The 24,368-nt window shown below is 44.2% G+C and overlaps 1 protein-coding gene across 1 annotated transcript in view; it reads right to left on the reverse strand.

Moving 5' to 3' along the window:
• NEGR1 (neuronal growth regulator 1) overlaps window positions 1–24,368 on the reverse strand; it is a 296,169-nt gene that overhangs the window by 63,979 nt on the left and 207,822 nt on the right. The window contains exon 5 of the mRNA XM_052801771.1: window positions 1,018–1,138. Within this exon, the coding sequence (XP_052657731.1) occupies window positions 1,018–1,138 (121 nt within the window). The remainder of the gene's footprint in view (window positions 1–1,017; window positions 1,139–24,368) is intronic.

The following is a 24,368-nucleotide window of genomic DNA, read 5'->3' on the forward strand; positions in this document are numbered from 1 at the left end:
GAGAAATGAGCTGACAGATGGCTTTCTATGAAAAATAGTCATTAATATTCTCATGTCAACTCCCAGGTTTAATGGGATGTTCAAGCTGAGAAACCCAATGGTTGGAAGCTAGGAAATTCCAGAAGCTAGAAGGTGCGTACGGACAGTCGCTTGCAAGGGACAATATCTGCTTGCTTTTGCGCCAATATGCAAACCTAACAGAAATAAGCTTTTAGGTAAGCTAAGAGCTGTAAAACTAAATTTCCTATTCAAAAAGAAAAATATCTACCTGTTCAATGAGCTGCTTTTTAAAATAAAGATGACCCTACAGAGATGCCTGTTACCATTACATAGCACTAAGGACCTGAAAGGGAAGCTGACTGTAAACAAAAGCAAAGCACACAGTCAGTTTTTAGGGTTCGAGCAGAGCACGCTCCCCTGAGCCCCTCTCGGATGCTGTGACGTGCAGCAGCTCTGCTAAAGTCTGTGGACTATAAACCCGTGGCCTAGACCACTAATGGCACAACCGGGTGAAAATTCACACACATTAAGGTTTGGTTGAAAGTCTTGTTCGTGAAACAACCTTCTCACCCACAAAACCCTCAGTGGGGAACCTATGGTGATGAATTTAAAAAAAAAAAGAAATCCTTTCAGTAGACTTTTTCAGTGCCTTTCTGGTTATTACAGTTAAAAGGCTGTAATTACTAAAGCATGTTTAAACGTTAGGCTCATTATTGCAATTATCACTATCACAGCCCAGCCACCGCCAGCCTGCTTACGCCTCACTTTTGAGCACAGAAACTACAACCGCAGGGAAACCGAGACGCTCCCCAAAAGCCGCGCGGCACGGCCGTCGGTAGCCGACGCCTCCGAGCGCCCGCTCTTTAAAGCTCGGCGTTAATTTCAGGACAGCCTGCCGGACTTGTCATCGCGGGGGACAAACCCAGCCCGGTGGTCTCCTCTCTCTTCCACCCGGGTCCCCGCGGGCGGGCAGCATCCCCAGCGGCACGAGGGGGTCGGCGAGGGCCGGCTACTTACTTCCTCTCTCCTTTGTACCACTCAAAGACCGGGGCAGGAACTCCTGCACCTTCGCACCGTATCAGTCCGTTCCCTCCAAGCATCACACCGCTGGATTTAAGTTCCTGAATTGTGGGGGCAACTGAAAAAAAAGAATTGTAAAATGGATATTTGCATCTCGATACGCAAATTGTTTAACGCCGCTTTTCTTCAGCACGCTCTATGTTACTCTCAGCCTGGTGCGTGTTTTCCAGCTTGATTCACATTCAATCACGTTTTCTTCCAGCAGTGTAAAAATTATCCCACATAGCAGATTCTGATATATATTCTGTGTATCTGCTGTAAAAAACACAACTGAGACATGGAGAGATATCAATCCCATATTGAAAAAAGCTGTTTTTCCAACTCAGTTACTCAACACAAAGTATAACTACTTATAAGCATTAGCGTCGTACAAGATGTATTTAGAACCTGAGAATCGGAAAAAAAGCACATGAAGCCCCAACACTGGTGCCGGCTGAGAGGCTGCGGGGTCCCGCTGGGCTCGGCTGGGGAGGGGTACGGCAGCGCCCAGGGTCCCAAGCAAAGACAGGGCCAGCACCACTTATCTTCTGCATCGTGTCTTCTGCAAATGCCCCATAAACCCTAGAGGCTTAGGTGGCCTTTGAGATCTCATTTTGCATATTAAAAGAACAACAAACTTACCTTCGCAATTACGAGCCAACTGTAAATGCCATGTAACAGCATGACTTTTCCAGTATTACACTGGATATAGATTTGTTTTAGTAAATATATTTTGTCTTTTTAAATAGTAAACATTGTAAATAGCAATAAACATTTTAAGCCAAGAACTACAAACAGGTACAAATAAAGGTAAAAAGTGATTGTCAGTTTTTCCAGTTGCCAGCGAAGGGCCACCGTAAGCTGAAAATAAAACACAACAAATTCCTCAGGAAAGAGATTATCAAAGGAAAGGCTGAACAATTGCCTTCTCCCTGGAATTTCTTTTACATTTTCTGTTTTTAAACAGTAATTTATGTGCATCATAAAACCACTATGAAAACCAAAACACAGAACTTATAAATAAAAATCTGTTTATTTTTTCCCAAGCAGTTTTCCAGATGTTGCTTTAAGGTGTTTATGTACATGTAAAATGCTGACTGCCTCTTGTCTGCTTCTTTCACCATCTCATCCATCGCTCAGCACGCCACTTTAAGAGACCGTAACCCTTTGTGGGAACCAGCCACACTAAAGAAGCGTCAGATATACGAAAGAGCAGGGTGACACCAGGTTCGCCGCACAGGCGGGTCAGCTCCATCGCACACCCGTCCTTCACCAGCACCGTCCACGGCTGCTTTTCCAGACGCGTAGGACTTCACACAGGAGTCCTGCTGTCACAGCCCAGGGAAAGCAAACGCGCACTCTTAGCACTTACACACACGTCTCGATGTTTAACAAAACCGGCCGAGTGCATTTCGGGTGGGATTAAACAGAACTGGTTCTCTCTCGCCTATCGCTCACATCCTACCCCAAGTCAGGCAGACAGACTACAATTTCCCACAGCCGGCAAACACACCCTCTGCCTTCAACTTTCTCTTCCCAATGGTAACATCAAACCCATCCATAAATTCATTAACTTTCAACCAGTAACATTAAAATTTCAAGTGGATAATAAACGTATAATCAATTTGCATGACTACTTCTCCATAATCTGCATGGGGGAAAAAAAAAAATCAGATTTTTTTGTTACTCCATAAAAATAACAGGAACATATAAAGCTTACTCCTCCCTGAGAAATGAAGCAGTTCGTCAAGTGAAGTCAAGACTTTAAAAAAAAAAAAAACTTTGAGTGAGACTGAACATGTGAAGAGCTGTGAATTGGTCACATTTTGCCTTTGCTCCTACAGCACCGCGTAGCACCAGCAGCTACTTGGAGCACCACAAAGCTCATAGCTCAGCTTGTGCTTCTGAAGCGTTCAAAAGAATAACAACTGAAAATGTCCAAGATGAACCATACAAAAGCAAAACTTGTGCGAGACAAACCATACGAAAGCATCACTTGAATGATGGAAGACAATGAAAGTCTATCGCATGGGCACACGATCAATGGAGGTTGCCAAAAGCCGATCTATGGCTGGGAGGAGTCTACCTCTCCCACAGGGTTTCCACCTGCCCCGGGACCGGGGACTGCCTGCCGGGGTTCCCACCGCTTCCGTCAAGTTGTACGAGAGACGTGAACACTTGCAACAGAACCCCTGGGACATTTCTCCACCGCTAGTTCACGTGCGGCCGGTGGGTTTGCGGCTGGTCCCAAGGTGCTGCTGAGCTCCTGGGGAGCACCCCCAGACCCCCAGCGTTTGGAGAAATACCAGCTCGCCTCCCCGTTTACCTGTCTGACGCTGTGGTTCTGGATTGCTGGGGGACCTGATCCACCCGCCTGCCCAAGGCAGAGCCAGCCCAACCCAGGTGGTCCCGATGGCCCCCTCCATCCTCAAGGTTCCAAAGCTCCAGGGAGAGCCACAGCCTGCCTGGACGGACACGCACCGGCACTCACTTATCCACGTAGTTACAGGTATGCACCTTGCTGCGGTTTTAAACCATTACTTATTTTGTCCCTGGTGATATGAAGAGTAGGTCTAAATTTCTCTTTGAAGAAAGCTCTTACCCTTTTAAAGACTTGCGCACTCATTCTCTCAGTCCTCGTTTGTCTAAACAAACTCAGCCTAAAAGAAACTCGGTTCATTCTCCCTCACGTCAGACATCACATTTCCCCCAAAATGTGCATGGTTTTTGTGGTGCCTGGAAGTCCTCCAGTTCACCCACACTTTGCTTGAGCGAGCGTGCCCACCACGAGATGCAGTACTGCCAGGGAGACGTTGCCAAGTGGAACGGCATCGTCTGCACGCGATGATATCTGCCCAGTGATGACTTAACACGGCGTTCCTTTCCCCATCGCCCCTTGGGATTTCTGTGGCATTAGCCCAATTACCCATCTTACATCTGTGCAAGCCCTCACCTGCGGGCGGATGCCACCCCACGCTTCTCCTTTACTGGTCACCTTTTATTTTTGTCACAGCTCTCCTGTGTGTCGAGACAATCTCCAGCCGTGCCTGCTGCGCAGGCAGTCTCCTGGCAGAGCTGGGAAACCTGCCCTAGGGAGGGACGGAGATTTGCTGCACACCTGGAATAAACTGAACATGGCAGGCGTAAGTAGATATAATCTATTTTTGGGGACACCGGAGAGAAATTCTGGGAGAGGTACCAGAATAACGCACTGGATCTGTACATTGGGCAAGCTTTCATGAGCTGGGAGTTTAAGCTATTGACATCTGTATTTCCATCACCACTGAAAGACGCTGGGAAGATCTTCAGCGACCACAGGTTTTGTCTTTCAGGCACTGACAGACACTGGGAAGATTTATCGTGACCGTGGATTTTGTCCTGTGCAAGACAAGAGCCGTGATGGCCCTGCAGGTTCCACGGGGTCTGCAAGCCCTTAAATAGCAGGAAAGAGTACTTTATCTGGCCCCTTCTCCACATCACCATGCAATGGCTCCTTGCAAAGCTTTGTAGTAAGAGGCAAATATTTTTCCATGTTATGCAAAGGGAGTGAAAATATTTGGTTTTTTTCTAATTCAGAGTGGGTAGGATTATTAGCAAAAAACCCGAGTTTGAAATTAATGTACCACACTGTGTGCACACTACACTGACAATATCTAATTCTCATGAGCTAAGCAGAAAGAGCAAATAAAAGACTAGCAACAGCCCGAGTCACGTGGAAAGTTTTCTTCTAAAAAGTACCACCTTCATGCTTCTCAATGTGGCCTGCTCACCTTTAGCTCGGTGTTTTGTGGTTTTGGGGGATTTTTTTTGTTGTTGTTTAGTTTTGTTTGGCTGTTTGTTTTTTAACTAAATGCTGAACATCACTAGTAATAAATTCTAAAATTAAATGATCCATAAAAACGCACAGCTTGCCGATGCTTTTTCAGGCAGGAGCCCCAGGCACCATGCTCCCGGTGCAGCTGGGAAGGGGATGCCAGCTGGATCCCAGCTACAAATCACAATTCGGGGCTTTGCTGTCTGGTGAGGCAGAGTTTTGTTTGGAAAATACTGGAAAACTTCTGAAAAGGGAGTTTTCTTGGGTCTCGCTTTCAGAAGGTTTTCAGCTTCTGTTTGTTCAGAATAAAAATTAAAATCAATATTCTCTGCTCTAGGAAATCCCTGGTTAATAGCGGTATGAAGACACAAACCAAAGATAGCTTAGAGTCACCATTCGCTTAGATTTTTCATTGTCAGGTTATTTTCTTGTTTTTAGTATAAAGACAAATTCTGTGATGCACGCACATTTCTGGTGCACTGATTAGTAATGTGCTGAGCCAAAAATCCATCAGACCCTACTGCTCCCATCGGTGTGGAAGACTGAGTGACTCCAGATGAAACTGCACACCTAAATACCTGCTGCTCTCACTGCCAAGGTTTGTTTTGGAAAGGAAGGAGACAAAGACATGGGAAGAGATTCTTGGGCCTCCACTATTTCATCTATTTTTAAAATGTTTTTCCACGTAGTCAGCAAAGACTCATTTTTGAGAGGACATTCGTGATTTGGTCTTGTTGCTGTCAGTCATGCTGCGGTTGTCTGCATTCTTACGCTGCTGGGGCTGTATGTGTTTTCTCCTATGTAAAAGCTTTTGAGGTTATAACAACCAGAAAGAATACTATATTGATCTAAATACATATAAATTAGCAAGAGGAAAGCTCATACGTTGTGTTAACAAGTGCTCACAAGGTTCAGTTCAATTCTGCCTTCACCGGATCCAATATACATTGGTTTTTTGGTGAGCAATCTCCCCAACACCAGCGCTGCCCAGTACAGCGGGGATGTGCAAGATCAGCCAAACCACCCAGGAGAAGAGAGGGATGGAGGATAACAACATCCCGCCTCCAGCCAGGGCTGACGGGCAGGCCTTTGGGAGAGGCTGTAATAAACATACAGAAAATAACGGGATTTCTCCTCCCAGGTAGCACGTCAAGAATTTAGAAAATTCCTGAAACAGATGCAGCGACGCTTCCCCCACCCGTTCCACCCCCCTGCGACAGGGCTCTGCATTTCGCAGCACTGATCATCCCTGCCTGATCACCTCCACCCACCTCATTAGATCCTCCCGCAGCTCTTTACAGCTTGCTTTATTTTCTTTTTATCGCCAATAAACTTGCCAAACCTCTGCTGACACCCTTTTATGGGGTGTTATGAGCAGCACAGAGGGGGCTTGCAGCGTGCTCCGCTCCCCGCGGAGAGACCCAGGGAGGGGGGAATCTGACCCTCTCGAATTACTGAGGGGGAGGATTTAAATCCTGCTCAATCCCAACGGCAATTAGATGCTTTCCAAATCCCCTGGCAGGCTTCCTGCAAGGCCATTAGGAGCGCTCCCAGTGACACCAGCATCGCTGCCCACGTTGCAGCAGGTAATCCCCCCGTCACCCACCGCCCTGGCAGCGGGCGGCTGCTGTCGGGTTTTTACAGCTGCTTAGGGAATCAATAGCAAGGATAAATCTTGGCCATCTAGGAAAATGTTTTCATTCAGGAGTTTAATAATGATGACTTAAACTATTACAGAATATCGTTTAGTATCGTTAACAATGCAATCCTGCTCTATTCAGCGGATTGATCAAACAGATGCTAGCGAAAGTCCTGAGTGGGCAATAGAAGGCAAGGGATAAATACAGATGGACACAAGCTTAAAGGCCTGATGAAAGTTTAAAAAGGTCAAAAGAAAGAGCAGCTTTAATAAACATTAAACAAAGTAATTACAGCCGGAAAAATAGTGGAAAACCAAGAAAAAATTTGGTTAAAGATTCAACACGAAAGAGGCTGAAGGGAGGTACGGGGCAGGCAGCGCTCCAGCAAGCCTTCCCTCAAACTCCGCAGCCTCCACGACTGAAGGCTTTACCAGGTTTCCCCCCCCAGGTTATGTGGGAAGAGATTCCAGTTGTGTTAGAGACACAGATGTGCTTCTGAGTGCGTGCAGAGCACTTCGTTAGAAATAATAATAAACACACAAGCGAGCAAGAAAATAACAACTTGTCTCAAAGGTACAGCGCATCAGTAGAGAGTGGAAGCGTTCACCTGGAAGAGCCTACAGGAGGAGGGAAGGGGGCGAGAGCCACAGAGAGCTCCCAAGGGGGAGAATAAAATAGAAAAGTTAGTGGTCTGACAGAAGATGCTGCAGTAAAATATAACAGGGATGTTAACCAGAAAAACCTCATGTAGGACTAATAATTTTAAATGTATTTGTCATTTTTATATCGCCTAAATAATGGTTATACAAAATAACATAGAAAAAAAAAAGATTAGATATATCTGTCAGCAGCACTTGGCTTTTGTGCCTCATATTTGTAGGTTTACTCTCCCTACGATGGATCCTTGTTCAATCCTCTCCCACAGTTCATCCCTGTGGAGCAGAGCACTTAAAATAAATGCTTCATTTCTGACTTGAAAATAAATTACTGGAACTTACTTAATATCAATTTCTCAAATACTTGTAAGTGCTTTGCTGGGAAAGGCTTTTTCAAGTGGGTGCTCAGAGACTCGGCTTAACTGGAGTTTTACTAACGCCCTTTCGCGTTTGTCCCTGCCTGAGATGGCTCAGGAGGTAAGGCAGCTCTTGACCCAAAATACATATTTATTATCCCCACCAAATACATATTTATGTATCCCCACCGGAGGGATTTGACACGAGAAGCGTGCGAGCGAGGAGGCAAACCGGACCCGCCGCGCACCGGGACGCGATGTAAGCTGCCCCAGCTGCTCGCTGCGGGTTTGGCATCATTTCACGGGAGTCACCAGCCTTACCCAGCAAAGCGCAACGTGCTTCTACACCAACTCACACCGGCACACGTCCGGGGTATGTCAGCTATTGCTGAAACAGCATGGGAAAAGCACAGCTACCTCCTCTCCTTCTTATTTAGGAGTAACAGAAAAAAGCACCAGGCAGGACAGGAGCACACCATCGCATCAGCAAGAACAGCGATGCGACGGTCGAGTTATTCCTGTCCCACAACCAAATACGACGCGAGTTCATGAGGCAATTTGCTCGGTTCAGTGTGAGAGCCTCGGGGGGACCTGTTAGAGATTTCAGGATGGGTGAGCGCTACATCAAGTGCTTACGCACACTCCGATGTGTGCCCATCCTCTTTAATTTTAGTGAAACAATTGAAGTTTCAATAAATACCCCTATTAAAGTCTCATGTGATGATGCTGAGTACTCGCTGCACTCCATCTCTCTCCCAGCGTGTTAATGAGAAAGACGTGAAAACTATCATCTTTGTCTCCCACTTCTGCGCTAAAAGAGCTCTATAATTACTTTCTGCTCAGTTTCTGCTCGTCTGATATCACCAGCGTGTTCACATGAGTCAGGCGTTTGTGCTGGGAAACCAAATTTTACAACTTATGTTCCATACGGAGAGGATGCAAAGTACTGCTGAATCTGGTTTCCTACCCAAATATTTTCATTTTGCTTTTATATGTCTAAAGGAACAGTTAAAACAATGCATGCAATACACCAGCATTCAGACAGGCACAGAAAGCATGCAAAAAAGCTCCAGCTAGAACAGGTTTCATCTTTTAACATTTTAATGAGCTTCGGGACTTTTATGCATATTAGTTATGTTGCCCTAATTACTCATTATAATTCTAATGTGCATTTTATATTTAATTACAATGCTTATAAAGATTTGGTATGGACAGTAAATTATTATAACTAGCATGTGCATAATGATTATGAGCTGAATTTATTAACTTTTACACTAGCATTCAGGGCTGGCAACTTCCAATTTCACCTTTGTGATTAACCATATTGTCTGATTAAACTAACATTTTTGTGGCATTAATTGTAAATGTCAAAAAAGTCTTTTATTTTTCCAGTTTTCATCAGATTTTAATTTGGCATCCTAACATAGTCTTTTGTTAGTGAAATTGCTCTCCAGTGTGTTAAGATAAAGACTATCAGGTAAGAGAACAGGTTTTCTGAGATCCGTTTTCTGCCTCAGAAAAACAGATATGAGCAATATTCAACTATATTCATTTATATGTATATATACACACACATAGTGTTTTACCAATAAAGCAACAAATCTTTACAAGTGAAACAGTATTCATTGTACTTTATATAATTAGGATGGTCTTCCAGTAGTCTAGACTATTTAATTTTTCTAACTTACTCAGAGCAGCAACCCTACCCATTCCCAAATTAATGGAGTGGTTTAATAAATGCCTCTTCATATCAGAAACTTCTCCAGTGTGTGGCAACATTTGAGACATGCCTTTAACAATCACTGGGCTCAGCAACTAATAAGCTTTTTCTCCCCCCCCCATCTTTTCTTGATGACTTATCAAAAAACACTGAATTCGGTGGGATCTTGACATGTACATGTACATAAATTTTATATGCAAACATACAAGGCATCAGTAAGAATTCAATTCAACTCCTGCATTTCTAGATGTAACCCAGCATCTCTTTTGCGCTTTTCCTTTTCAGAATTTAACTTTACAAACCAGTATACTTTAAATGTTGATTAATTAAACAATTGTGTAAATACCTTGTGCTAGCCATCAGAAAATGAGTGGATTCCCAAGCACTCCCTGCGTGTCATTTGGCATGTTGTAGGGTGCATCAGAATTTCATGAAACATGCATCTCCCTCAGCTCCGTCTAATGGATTGCATTATAGCAGACCATCAAAATCACTGGCTGCTGTGCAATTTATGTTTTTGAATAAGACCTCCCAGCGCTGAGAGGAAAGCTTAAAATCCGCAAGTAATTGTTATGTGGGAGGAAAAAAAAAAAAATCAGACACACAAAATACTTAATAAATACTAGGCCAGCAGACAGGAATTCTTAACAATGTGTTTTACAAGTGTTTGAGTGACAAGAAAGAAGAGGAGGAAACTTAACAAAACCTCCCCGAACCAGCAAAGCAAACAAAGACCTCTGGGGAGCTACATAAGAAAACGCAAGTTAGCACGCAGGTGGAAGGACTGCTTTGTGTCTCTGTCCATCAGATTTTATCTTACTGCTTCATCTATTTAATCCTTCAGTTTGCCAACAAAGCCTTTTTCTAATTGTATTCCCTTTAAGGTAGCTCAGTAGATGTATTTTTATCCCCCGCCAGAAGAGTTGGTCCAGCGCGGGAACACAAACCCTTCTCTCCAGCGGCTCGCGCTGCGGCCGACAGCGTCCGAGGGGCCGGCAGCTCCGCGCAGGCACCAGCATCTGGGTCTGGGCTCCCCGCGGTTACTACACCGACAAATATTTGCGCGTGAGCCGTGACGGCGTCACGTCAAACGCCCTTCGGCCGCTGACCTGGATGGGAACAGCCCCTGGACTTCCAGAGCAGGGCGCTGGCCCCGGCGGAGGATGCTCCCCTGCTCTCTTTGCTCACCCCAGCTGGCGCAGCTCTCCATCTTTTTGCTAACAGCTCTGTCCCATTCGACAGAACAAGTCCTGCCACCGTACAGGAATTCACGATACGAACAAAAACCTCAGCTCCGCCGGCTCCCTGCGGTCGGGGACCTCGTAACGTACATCAGAGCAGCTGGGGAGGACAGCCAGGTCAGGAGCATCTCGTGTCTGCGTTTGTCCGACAGCATCGCACTCGCCCTTTCCGTGGGTGTAATTGAAACCACGATGAACAAACACGAAACAAATCCTGCATTTGCATACGAGACTTGTTGGCAATTTAGAAGGAACAGATGCCCAAAACGTAAATAGGGATATAAATGTTCAGCGTTTGGCGTTGTTTGATACGGTGGAGTTGGTTTTAATCTTTCATTGGCCAGTGCAGCTTGATTCAAATTTAACTGAAGTCAAAGTCTTTATATTGACTTCAGTGGGCTTTGAATGAGGCCCAGAAAGATCTACAATAAAAGAGAATTTCACAGTTTTCAAAACAAAAAAAAGTAAAAGAACCCCACAACTTGAAAGAGCACTAGCATAACAAAGACAACTCTTGTCATGTAATCCCTCTGTTTATACGCTATTGCTCTTACTGCTGTAATTTGAGGGAAAAGTTGCCATCGATACTTTCTCATTAGCAAAGGGTGGCCAACCATCTGTAATTACCCAAGCCGAAAGAACAAACTTTTATGTCTCATGGCATGAAAGATGGTATCGACAGGACCCAGCAGAACCACTGGTGGTCTTTTTTGAAATACATGAAGGGGATCTGTTAGAAAAGGGTTTAAAACTGTCAGCGTGGTACGCAGGGAGATCGAGAGGCACAACTTCTGAGTCCTGACACTGCACCCGCTGCATCTTTGCTGGGATGCGGGTGACAGCCGGGCACTGCGGCACCAAGGGGCAGCGGCTGCTGCGGAGGGTGCGTGGGTCTGTAACGGGGGGCAGGTCTCCTGCTAGAGGAGAGGTGGCAGAGCCCGAGAAAATCGTTGCAGAGCCTCAGCAACCTGTAACTGAGCATGACACCCCTAACGAGTCGTTTGCAAGTGCTGGCTGAGGGATTTCAAGGTGAAGGGCATCTCTCTGAAATTCAAGACCACATCTCCCCCAGGAGAAGGTGTCTCGGGAACGGCTGGGGTTAGCTTTTCCCATGCAGCAGGCACACTGGTATAATTTTCATTCACTCTATGAAGTTACATTTCTCTGCATGTTGAGAGGGACTACACGGCCCCATGCAGGCAGCAAGGAAAGCCCAGCAATGGGGAGCTTTGTGCTGAAAGGCAGGGCACCGTCTCCTCAAGTAACAACTGTGAGGCTTAAGTAGTGGGAAAGAAAGATATTTTACTCCGTGCAAGCTCACTGTTAAATATTGCGGCGCTCCATGTACAGGAGCAAATGTACATCTCTGGGTAATGCCAGCGGACCAGAGCTAGCTTGGGAAAGGGACGTTTCCGCAGGGGACAGGAGCACCAACGTGGCAGGACGACGAGGGAAGAAGGATGATGTGCTGTCATGTCTGTTTGCCCGGGGGAGCCGGGCATCCTACCTGAGCCACGCTGACCAGCTGCCCCGGCAGGCGCCCGTGTCAGCAAACCTCCCTCCCTCGGCAGCTCCTACTGGAAAAGCTTCTGCACAATTAACGTGCCCTCGCACTCTGCTGCGGTTCCTTTATCTCAGCAATTTATTCAAACGTGTGTGTGGAGGTGAAAGTGGAAAAGTGAGTATCAGCATCCTGGAGTGGTACTAAGGAAGGAGGAGGAGGAAAGGGGATGCTTTCTTACATCTGATGCCAATCCAGAAGGAAGAGTTGGCCGGCAGCCTGGGTGTGAACAAACACGAGCGCTTTTACTTTGCTATTTCTCTCCCTCTAAGGAAGATAAAAGCAATGGACTTCAACAAATTCCAGGAATTACTAAGTAGATCTTTTGGCAGTAAAGCTGAGGAGAAAGTGAATTAAAGAAAGCTGGTAGTTTTCCAAGGAAAGAAAGTTTGCAACAAAAATGCAAAACATCTCAGAGTAGGTCAGAAATGCAGCAAGAGTCCTGCTCGAGTCCCACCCGAGCACATCCAGGAAGCCAAAGCACAAAAGCAGGTAAGGCAGGCATGAGACATCAAGGGCAATGAGAAGCCATACCATATGCACATTATCAGTATTAAAGAAAAAAGGTTACCCTGCTGCTCAGTGCTACCCCTGTGTGGTGCCCAGACCACCAAAACACTCGCGGTGGTGCATTTCTGTACCACCGCCATCGCAGTTTGACCCTACCTGGAAATGCGACACGATCACTAATCAAAAACCTGAACGCTGGACCCAGACCAAACCCTGGGGACCCACATCCCTTTGGCCTGGCAAGAACCCTTTTGATGACAGTTTTCTAAATAATTTTGCATCCTCACCAGGGACGTTTTTTTCTCATCCATGTTTCTCACACTTGCACCTCTTAAGCGCCACATGTCAAAAGCTTATGAATGTCACCACATGACATCTTCTGCCTTCCCCGGCGATAAATGGGAATTAGTGAGACGGCGTGATTTGTTGTTGATGAATCCATGGTAGCTGTTACCCTCCTCAGGTTATGTCCCAGGTACAAACACATCTTGTTACAGTTCCAGCACATCTCTGGGGACTGGAGACATGCCAGGCGACTGCCAGTTCCCTCTGAACAACAGGCACGTGGGGCCTTGGTCCCCAGGACCTCGTCCAGCATTTCTAAGGTCTCAGAAATACCAGTTTCATCATTGTTTGCTTTATGTAGACCTTTGAAGAAGTTTATTATACTCATCTGATGACTTGAGACCACAATTAGCTTATAGAAGGCTGTTCTCTATCTACTGTAGGTGAAGCTTTATTTGTCTGCTCTTGGCGTACAGTCCTGGTGGCTCACAGGTGACCAACCTTCCCTTTTTCCGAGATGGTGGAGCAGAAAAGCAGGGGGAGGCAGCCGGCAACACGCAGTGCTGGGAAGAGAGGCCAGTACCTCCCAGAGATGCTCGACGGACCCATTACCTAGTGCAAAGCACCTGCCTTATGGGGCACTAGTGTGGTCTCAGCTGAAGTACCAGAAGTCCAGAAAAGCAGAAGGAATTGGGATTGGCGGAGCTGGAAAAGATGATTTACTAGGGATGCATTGCATCACTAAATATGCAAGACAGAAGTAAAAAGGAATCAGCTCTTCCCTATCTCCTTTAGGGGCCAGGCAAGCAATAATCAAGCAAAATTGAAGCAAGGGAGATTTAGGTCTGGTAAGCTAGTGCTGGAAGAGATTGTTTAAGGAAACTGTCAAGGTGTTCTTTCTCTTTTTTTATTTTAAAAGAAAAGGTTGACAATTCAAATACTGGCACCTGCATCTGGACAGCAGCATCAGCCTGACTCCTCAGTTCCTCCTCTGGGTTGAATTTTTGTGGTCTCAGAGATCCTGGGATTATTAAGCATCAGAACAGTTCCTATAACAGCAAATTCCTTTACTCACTTCTGTAGATACTAGCATTGTGTTTAAGGTTATATGCCATTTTTCAACACAATGGCAAAAAAAATAAATTATACTCTTCTCAGCTTACAATAGTAATGAAATCTCCAGGTTCATGCTTAACTACAAAAGTGAAGTAAGTACTGAAACTGGATTTGGAATTCAAAAAAATAATTCAAAAGACAGAAGTAAAACTTTTTTGCAGAAAACTTATCACGTACACCTTGGATCTGATTTGATATATTCTACATACATAACAAAGTAGCTAGGTGAACTCACCAAAATGATATTTCTAAGGACAGAACTCATTACTACTGTATAATAAATGGAAGCATAAGTCGGAGTTAGCACTGAACAGATTGTTTGGGGTTGCAAAGACAGCAGCTGTCACAGCTTGACAGCTTTCTTGTTAGTGAATCAGCTTTACTGACAGTCTTTTTGATTGAAAACCACTGTTCACTGACAGTGTGTTATAGCTGATATACATATGTATCTCATGAAGAATGAGAAAGAGCCATAAAAGGTCTAGAAGCTATTGCTCTATATTAAAAAGAAGTGAAGTTTACATAAAGGGTTTTTTGGTTTCTCCCCCCTCCCCAGCAATCTGCAGCAGATGTTAAGTTGATAGAAACAGGACAATCTATACTGATATGTGACAAGCGCACACGCACGCAGAGTCAAGTCCAAAGTGGGTTTTCTAGCTAAAAGCAATAAAGCCACAGAAATACTAGTTGCTTCCAAACACTCTCAGGAAAAGCTTGTGTAATTGAAAACAAAGTTTAGAAATAAAATTACAGAAATAAAACCCAGTGCAACTCTGACAGGGGCTTACCAGGCCTCCTGCTAGCCCTAAGGGGGGATCTGCTGGGGTAGATATATCCATATTAATTGAAAAAAGAACCCGCTTCCTTTGAGTCACATTTTACTTTTCTCTTATACGCTCCATCTGTGTCAATGGTTTCAGCTGGCAGCTCCACGGGACAGGACACCTTGGCCTCTGCTTTCTGCAGCACCCTCAAAATACCTGTGCAAAACCACCACCACCGCTGCACGGCCAAGCACGGCGCAGGCTTCTGCGAGCATCTCGGGTCACAGCCAGCGGCTCTGCGGTGCCCTGGGCTCTTCGCTGAACACCTGCCATCGGCGTACTTGTGGCACCAAAGAATTAGCTGGCTGTGGTAAAGGAGGTATTGTATTGAAGCAAATGCACCTCAGGTGCCTCCCCCCCACCCAGTCTGTATTTATTTATAAGATTGTCCATATAAAGTAATTTCCTCCTCCTCAGCTTTATGGTATTTCAACAGACAAAAGCCAATGAACTGTGTACAACGGGTGTCACCTTTTATTCTGAGATCATTGCTTAAAACAAAGCACACATGATGCTGTGCTGAGGAAGACCAAAGCCAAAAAGTGAGAGCCATTTATAAACACCAGAAACATCCCAGGCTTTGCAATTTGTCCCTGATGATCGTTTAATATTCTTGTTACAACTGCTCATTTCCAAAGAATGTCACATATTTTTCAAGAAGAGACAATAGATCACAAATCAGCACTTGGATGCAGACCTGACTTTACATGAGAAGTCTGGAATACTGGGGTTTCCCCGCTTAAATGTTTATTTGCCATTTTGAAAGGTAATTCCTGATTTGCTCTATTTCTTGAGATTCTCTTTAACCATTAGTAATACCATGCGCAGAAGCAGCGAGCACCTGAATTTTGAGACATTTGATACTAAACAGAGTTTTGTTCAAAATACACTGGCGACAGAGCATTTTGAAGTGAATTTTTCTGGATGCTCGAACTGAGTTCTTTCAGTCTATAAATGACTATTGCGATCTTTGTGCACAGCGTGCAACAGGTATCAAAGCAACTGAAACAATATGGTCCATAATGTTACTTGTCCTCGGGAAGCAGCACTGAGTGCAGCCATGCCTGCGAGGTGTCAGAGCTTTCACCGCAAGAGCTTGTGTTTGCTCTACAACTCCCAGGTCCAAAAAAGGTCACATCAGCCTCAAAACAGTTTGTTTTGATTTGAGAAGAGGCAGAAAATATGAAGAGAACCAGCTTTATAAATTATAATGCCTGAAGAATGATGCTGGCAATTTTTCCTTTCTTTTGTGTCAACAGCGCTGCTTTGTTTTAAACTATAAAAGCAGAAATATTACTTCTCAAAGCTCCCCTAGCTCAGATCTAGTGCCTACACCACACACTTGCTAACACTAGCCAAACGGCAGAAGTTATTAAAACCTAATTTAGCAATCTCACCAGGGGACAAACAAGTTGTAACAATATCATTACAGTCTTATCAGGGACTGGATGTCGCGTTGAAATGCCAAGTGTAGTCAGGGTAGGAGCCAACGGGGACCGTCGCTGCATGGCATCACAGCCATACCCATACACTCACAAGTGATGCTAAACAGATTTCTTCTGCAGAACCATTTCAAAGCAGCAATGACTGCTGCTGGAAAAAATAATAAAAAAAAAAGAATCAGGGGACTGAGAATTTTGCAAGCCTGACACACTGTTCAGACTTGTCTTCTCATGGCCCCGGTTGACATCCCCAGCTGTGCTCAAAACCCCTGTAGACTATCACCTCGAAGGCACTGCGCTCGTAAGGGACAGGGAAGACTAAGACTTAGACCAACAGCAACAAGGAATACTACAATTACTAGGAGAAATATTGCTTTACAACATGTTGACTATTACCAGAAATATTTTAAGTAATTGTTTTTGCTGAAGAGCAATCTGGGCAAGTGAACGCTCCTGGAAGCTGAAGAGCTCTCCATTAATTTTGGCTCTAGTTTGGAGTCTAACACAGCCTGCTGTATACTTCAAATTGCTTCTTGAAACACATAAGCTCTTTAGAGATGAGTCATCTTCTATTAAGACTTCAATTTTCCCGAACAGTATTTTAGCTGGTATTTAAAGTGGGATCACCTGGAGGCTGAAGAGCTAGCAGCAGTTCAGAGCTGGGAGAAAGCCTTCACCCCAGGCAGGACTGCCTTCCCAGGAGTGCTTTTCCTCAGTCGCTACAAGCCCTTCCTCGCTCTCCATCCCACCAGGTTTGAGGGGGTTAACGTCCCCTGCAGATGTGGAATTCTAGCACCTCGGGAGACCGACCCACGGGGAGCCAGGACTGCGCCCTGGGCAGGCAGCCCTGTGGAGAGGAGCACGCTTCTGCTCCTGCCGATGCCAGGAGAGATCACTGCAAGAAGGGCAGCTTCAGAGGTGAATGCACAGAGATGTGCAGAATCCTGCTGTAACCTTATTTTGACTTTAAAATGGCAGCAGAAGTGGAAAAGTACACCAAAGCTATAAAAAAAAAAAAAACCCCAACCTTAATTAAATTTTTTTGCCCACTAATTCATGAGCTGGTCCCCACACTTTCACCAACAACAGCCTGAAGCCTTTACATTGTGCCTTCGCAACAACCATCAACAACATATTGTTGATAATATTTTTCACTGATATTAGGAGAGCGTGTCATGGATGCTTTATTATTTGTTACAGCACAGTCTCCCAGAGATGCATAAACATAATGAACAGCATTTACTGGTATACCGTAATTATACAATATGTGGACCTGTAACTACTGGCAGAGTGTAAATATGTGCAAATTAGTACAGTTATTTTTATTTCAAGGACTTGTTTTCCTGGGGACAAGGAGCAGAGATTACTTTCAAATGGGTAATCATGACAGTCCTCAGAATTAACCACTGCAGAAATTACAAATAATCAGCACCCATAGGCTTCTGAAACAATAAAATCCAGATTTGAATAATAGAAAAAACCTTTTAATAGCTAGGTCAGACGTGCTGCTTCCCCAGAAAACAGTGCTTGAAAAAGGATTTGTTTGCACATGCTTTAATAGCTCTCTAACTCCTCAATGTGGTTCACAGACTGGTGTTGGAGATGCTCCTCCCATAGTGAGGTGTTTTTTGGTGTCTTAAACTCTTAATTTGCCTTCGCAGCCAAAAGCTGGGCCATTGCAGCAGCAATGTTGGTGTTATGCTGTAGCATCGTCTCCTCTTCCAAGGCCAAGTTATATCCTTGTGCTGCAGCCTCATGTGCCGCTGGTCAACCCAAGATCTTCATGGAGAGAAGAGGCAGCCCACTCAACAGGCTGCTGTCCTTACACATCTGCATCACACCACTGGCAAACACAGGGTGCAGCCGCCCGCTCCCCCCTAAATACCACCCCCCCCAAAAAAAGAGGAAAAAAAAAAATCACTTGGCAGAGTTAAGCAGAGATTTTAAGATGATGACAAATGTACTCCTTATCTGTTGGAGGGGTATCTTGAGTACTAATACTCCAACTTCTTCAAATACAAGACGTCATTTCATGTTGCCAAAGCCCTTGATTATGTGCTGTGGCAGCAGAATGCCATCTACATGAAGGAACATTATAATCAATTTTGTCACGCTTCAATATGAGCAACGTTTTTCAGAAACGTGCAGTAACTGTGCAGTAGTTTGCAGAACCTAATAGTAAACTATTACACCGCAGAAAGAAATCAATGTTAATTTAGGAGCCAAATTGCACTCAAGTCAGAAACTTGAACTATATTGTTTTAATCTGAATTCTGAAATGTTAATAAAAATACCTGAAGGACATAAAATGGCAAACATTACTTTCATAAGAGGCTTCCTTCCCTACCAGTGAGGGGAAAGATATTTTCTTCAAATCAACTACATTCTTTCCCACCCCACCAAATGAGGTGGTTTGAAATATATGACCAGTTTTTACTGAATTGGTATAAGTCATTTTTCATGAAGTGTTACTATGAGACAGGACATCACGTAACTCATACAAGTGATCTTGGTGATGAGAATAGCTTGCAAATTAAGTAAATAAGAATTTAATCCTAATGTTGACCAAAAATAACAAAAAAACCCCCAAAGTAAGAAAACCCCAACTCTGATTACATTGTGCATGATCAAAAGCTCCATTTTACAGGATAGCAGAAAATTCTTCAAAGATCTTTACCTTATGCAAAAATCCCTGTTCTTACTTGCACTAGTTTCACCTGAAGTATTTTGCTAGCAGCTCCTTGTCTGGCTGACTGGACCCAAAGACAAGCTCCGCTATTATTGACTTAAACCATGAGTGAAGTTTTCATCTTAGCTGTGCTAGCACCTAATCTCCTTCAGCTAGAGCGGGTGGCTTTGTATTCTCATATATTTGACCCACTGATATAGAAACTAATTACACTGTTATTTCCTTGCTCTCGGCTGTGTATTATGTGCTGCAGGAAAGACCTCCTCTCCCTTGTTCCTCTGAAGGCCTTCCTACGTCTTTTTCATTGAAATAGTAGCTCAGATGTAAAAGTTATAACTACTGAACTACAACATCCGTACAGCACAGAGAATCCAATTTTTAGAATTAGGTAATATTTAACAATAACAGGAAAAACAAGTCAAGAGATGGTCCTGATGGACTAATACACGAACCTCCACACCCACGTCACTCCTGACCTGCCTGCGTTGCTGACTGCCAACACGTCCTTTGAGAAGTCAGTCCACAGTCCCCCAGCAGCACATCACGGAGCAGCACTATTCTCACAATTCAAAATGTTAGCACAACTCTAACTTTTGCAACAGTTTTCAGATGAAAAAAGTGAAGGGAGGACAACCCCTATTCCCCAGGTAGGGCAAAACAAAAGGGGACCAATCCTTGCAGCCTTCTTCCCAAAGAAACCAGAAAATTTGTGGAAAAGGGGGCAGCCTGAAGTCATGCTTTGGACACAGCTGACGCCTGGCCAGGGTCATCTCTTACACTTGCAGACTCTGACCCACCACGCAAGTCCGTGGTGTGCACCAGCATTACACTCACCCACACGTCCGAGACCAAGAAGGCTCGAACAGAACAGAGTCACGTTCTGGAAAGCTCACACTGCAATAAGCCCCACTGATCCATTAACAGAATCAAATATGAACCAGTAGTCAGATTTCCAGGAGTCCCCAGTGTGACTTTGAAGCCAAAACCCCATTTTTGAATGGTAACCTGAGAATTTAGGAAAACATGTTTCACAGAAGCCAGTGAAACCGCACTCCGGAGTGCTTTTAGCTTTTCGGAGTGTAATTTTGATACTTCAGAAGGGTATTGCAAAGTTCAATCTTCCAAGGCTCCATACACCTCTTGAAACAGTCGGTGGGAATTGTGGCTGCTCAGTACCTGCAAATTGCTCTCTGTCGTTACAATATCAGGAAATACTTTGCAATTAAAGAGAGACCGACCTACATGATGCAGTTTTAAATGTGTGAATTTCAGCCAGATGGAGAATATCAACCACTGCAACACCAAGATAAGGTCTTTCTGTTCCACGGTCAAATATGAACATATGACTTCATCTCATGTGGGTGCAATTCTGTTTGAAGAGTTGACACGACCGAATTTACTTGATATAAATGACACCGTAAAGAAAAGCAGTAACTTCTCCTCCACAGTTTTGTTCTTTCAGAGAACTGGTTTTAGCTGGTTTAAAAGAAAGAACTCTGTAATTGGATGGAAGTGACCTCACCAACAGTAAACATTTGTGATTAAGTTTCAGGTCCTCTAAGGCTGCGAGATGTAGCACCCCTGAGTGCAGTTGCTATTGTAAACTTCTGGTACAACAGACAGGAAGGATGTTCCTTCTCAGGCTGGCCAACAAACAAACAATACTGCAAAACCAAAGACTGACACAAATGCATACAACTGTTCAATACATTGTCCATGCTGTTTTAAGAAAAAAAAAAGTAGTTGCACTTATGGATCAAAATACATTTATGTAGACTCACTGGTCTCTCCAACAAAATGACTCCTGGTCTCCTAAAGCCAATGCTGACCATAACCTCCAGGTCCTAAATTTAGTCAGGGATATAAATATGAAGCTGCACACCTGTAGCTATTAAAACCTGAAAGAATCAGAGTTATTTGTTTATGCTTACACAGAAGTCCCCCTCCTCCCCTCTCTTATGTTAGAAGAAAGTGGAAATTAAAACTACAAATTGCTCTGAATAATTTCATACTTGGTACCAAAGCAGAGGAGGACAGAGATCTTTGGAAAATATTTGGGCTTTGCTTTTTAATTTAACAACACATTCACCTTGATTGAGGGGAATTGTCTTTGTTGAATCCAAAATAAACACCCTTGCCAAGGAAATGTTTTTCGTAGGTCAGCAACCGTTTACAGCAAAGACACTTTCTGGGAAAATGAAGTCACAGCAACGTGTGCAGGTATTAGGAGCCCCAACAAACACTGAAGTCCTATAATGTTTTTCCTCAATAGGTTTAAGGTTACAGATATAATTAGGTTAGAGTGGCTTGTACAGTATGTCTGATTTCAAAGTAAAATCAGAGTATTATGCATAATATTATGCAAAGCACCATAGCAACAGTAAGGCAGACTTCTAAGAAATGCTAATGAGATAAGCTGTTCTGCAAAAACCCTAACCTGTCCAAGCAAAAAACAAACACATTACTTAAAATTCATACAAGAAAAACTCACACATTCCTTCTATAAAAAACCCCCACAGCATAAAATATCTTATCAAGCCATCACAGCAGGAAGGGGGCACAAGGTCTGCACAGCAGACACCTTTCGTGACCGGCTCGCTGCTCCCTGAAAACCCAATCCCACAGGACTGACACTGCTCCGGCTGAAAACCAGCAGCAGAATTCGGACGCCAGAGCCTGGCGGGGTGGGCAGCAGCCCAGGGTCCCTCTGCTCTGGACCCGAGCGGGACCACCGCAACCCGGGTGATGCAGCGCCTGCTCTGAGCACACAGCCCCGGGCTCCAGGGCAGGGGAAAACTTGGCGAAAGGAGCAAAAAAACCCAACCCCAAACCAAAACTTAGATGATTCACTGAAGAACATGAAACACGTGCACAAAAAGGAAAGGGTAAGGGAGGCAGAATTGTTCCAGACACAGAATTTGACCAGTTCAATGACCATAATTAATTGTTTTATATTTCAGGTTAAGGAAAGTATAATGCAGCAAGTAACTGAAGAAACCAAACTGATACAAAACCAGCTGGCCTACTGAACTTCAAAAATATATTCAAGAGCTGGATTAAGCAAATGCAGAGCTACAGTGTTACTTCTGAAGTGGGGGGCAAGTACCTAACACAGCCTTCACGGACCTTTTTCAGAAAAGGAGGGAGCAACAGGAGCCAGGGAATTACAAGCCAGTCCATTTACCTCCAATCCCCCTATAAATGCTGTTCAAGCAATCAAAGATGTGAAAGCACCTGGAAGATAACAAGAAGATGAGCAATCACCCACAGGTTTGTTAAGAATAGATTGTTTCAGGTCATCAGTTCCTGCAAGGGACGGCAGTGGATGCCACAGCTTCACCGCAGCAAGCGCTTGACCGCATCTCCCACGCACAAGCGAGCCGGGCTTGGCTAAAAGCTCCGTTCGACACCAGCGCGTGTTGTCTGGGAGGCTCTGCTCCGCTGGACACCAGTCCTGGGCCTGCTACTGGTGGTGGTGGGTGTCATTAATACCATTATCAGAGACGAGAACCCTGAAAACAACCCTGATCAATTGATCTGAATCAGGGCTGGTGAACATCAGGAGGTAAACATGGGGAGCACAAGTCCACCGTCTCCAACAGTGAGACTGATCTGTTCTCCTTTCCTCGGAGGACAGGTGAGGAACGGGGTTGTAATTCTGCAAGGAAGGATCACATTAGACACTGTGACGAATGTTCAGTTAAGGACTGTGATTAAGTAGATTAGAGTATGTTACCCATGGAGCTGCCATCACCGGAGATGCCTTACGGAGGGACTGGGCGAACATCTATTGGCAACACCGATTCAGGAGCACAACTTACAAGGTTAATACAGTTTTTACAGGTTATCATCTAGTCTATTCACTTCCATTTTCCTCTTTCAATATTTTCGAGATCCAATGAAAAATATCTGTACAAAGAAATGCTGTTGCAAGCAGACATGGCTCGGTAGCTAGAATATTTTGAGTTATCTTTATATTGTTTGTATTTACTGTCTACAAGATTTGGCAGACTAGCTTTCTCTTCTGTAGCCTGCAGCACATCGGAGGCAGGAGACCTGCTGGAGGTTGAGCCCAGGCTGCACTAGGCATCATTTCCTTCGAAGCAACTTGTGCCAGAAAAACTACTTGGGAGTCCTGGCTCAGAAATTAAGACCTGTCCTCCCTCCTGCGCTGCCAGGAAGACCCCAAGACAGCCAAACCGACAGACCCGACGGGACCACACCACACCAGTGCTTCCTGGTGCCAGCTGGGCTTCCTCGGCACAGGAACTCTAATTTTCACCTCCCTGGTAAGCACCGATGAGTCTGGCCTTCAATTTGCAGCATGATGGGGTTCATAAAGGCTGAAATTAAATTATTGTCTTTTAATTTCAACTGAATGGCTTTTTTCCTCTCCAAAGGCACCTGATCTTAATTCAGTAAAGTCTGCAAGATCCAGCTTCAACAGAGCTGTTCAAGATACTGTTACAGAAGACCAGACCCTTAGTGTATATTGTCTGAAGAAAGGAATACTGCAATACAGCTCCACTTTGAAAGTCCATGTTTGCTATTTATTTAGGTAGCTGACAATTTTGCATAAATTAAAATTAATGCCAGTTCCATGATGCACACATCCCATTCTGCATCATCTCAGCATAGCCTCAACACTTCTAGAGAATCTTGCGTTTAGCAGCTGCCTTTAGTACTTTTTAAGTATGGCACTAATAAACCAGAAGACAGTCAGGAAAGCTATAGCACCACATGGATAGTTTCAGACCAGCTTTCAGATGACATATTAAAGTCTTGCTAATCCAGACACTGGTTCGTTCAAAGTAGGGTTTAATATTATCATCTATAAATCAGTATTTGCTTTATAAAATGTAATGGAAAATGCTAATAAGATTTACTTGTGAAATGAAATTGGATTATATCTTATCTATTTTAACTCGATTTGGTATAGTATTCCTTCTTCATAAACCTGCAGCTCCAATTTCTTTTTTCTCACCCCCCCCCCCCGCCTTCCTCCCTCAGAATTCAGGCAGACAAATGCACCATGGATTCTCAAGCCACCATTTTTGAAAGGGAAATTATGGGGGACAGACATAAATTAAAGTAGGAAATGTAAATTATGCAATATGAAGCAGTATAAAGAAAAAAACCCCTGTAAAGTCATTAGAGTTATAATATATGTGCTGTAAGGCAGAGCGCAAGCTGGTTGTTTATGTATGGTTGGAAGTTGCCCAGCTAAGAAACTTGAAATTCAGAAAGTAATTTAGACCTGGTAATTTTCTTGTACATGCTTGGATGACTGAACAACCGCTATATGCGATGAATATCCATATTCAAAATTATGCTTATATCCACCGTAACCGCTCAGGGCTCATTGATACATTCTATTAACTGGGCACAATAAAACCTTGATTTATTCTACAGTTATCAGGTCTGCAGTAAAGAACGTTCCTTTTAATAACAGTGA

Source organism: Harpia harpyja, chromosome 11 (assembly GCF_026419915.1).
Source record: "Harpia harpyja isolate bHarHar1 chromosome 11, bHarHar1 primary haplotype, whole genome shotgun sequence".
NCBI classification, from domain to species: Eukaryota; Metazoa; Chordata; class Aves; order Accipitriformes; family Accipitridae; genus Harpia; species Harpia harpyja.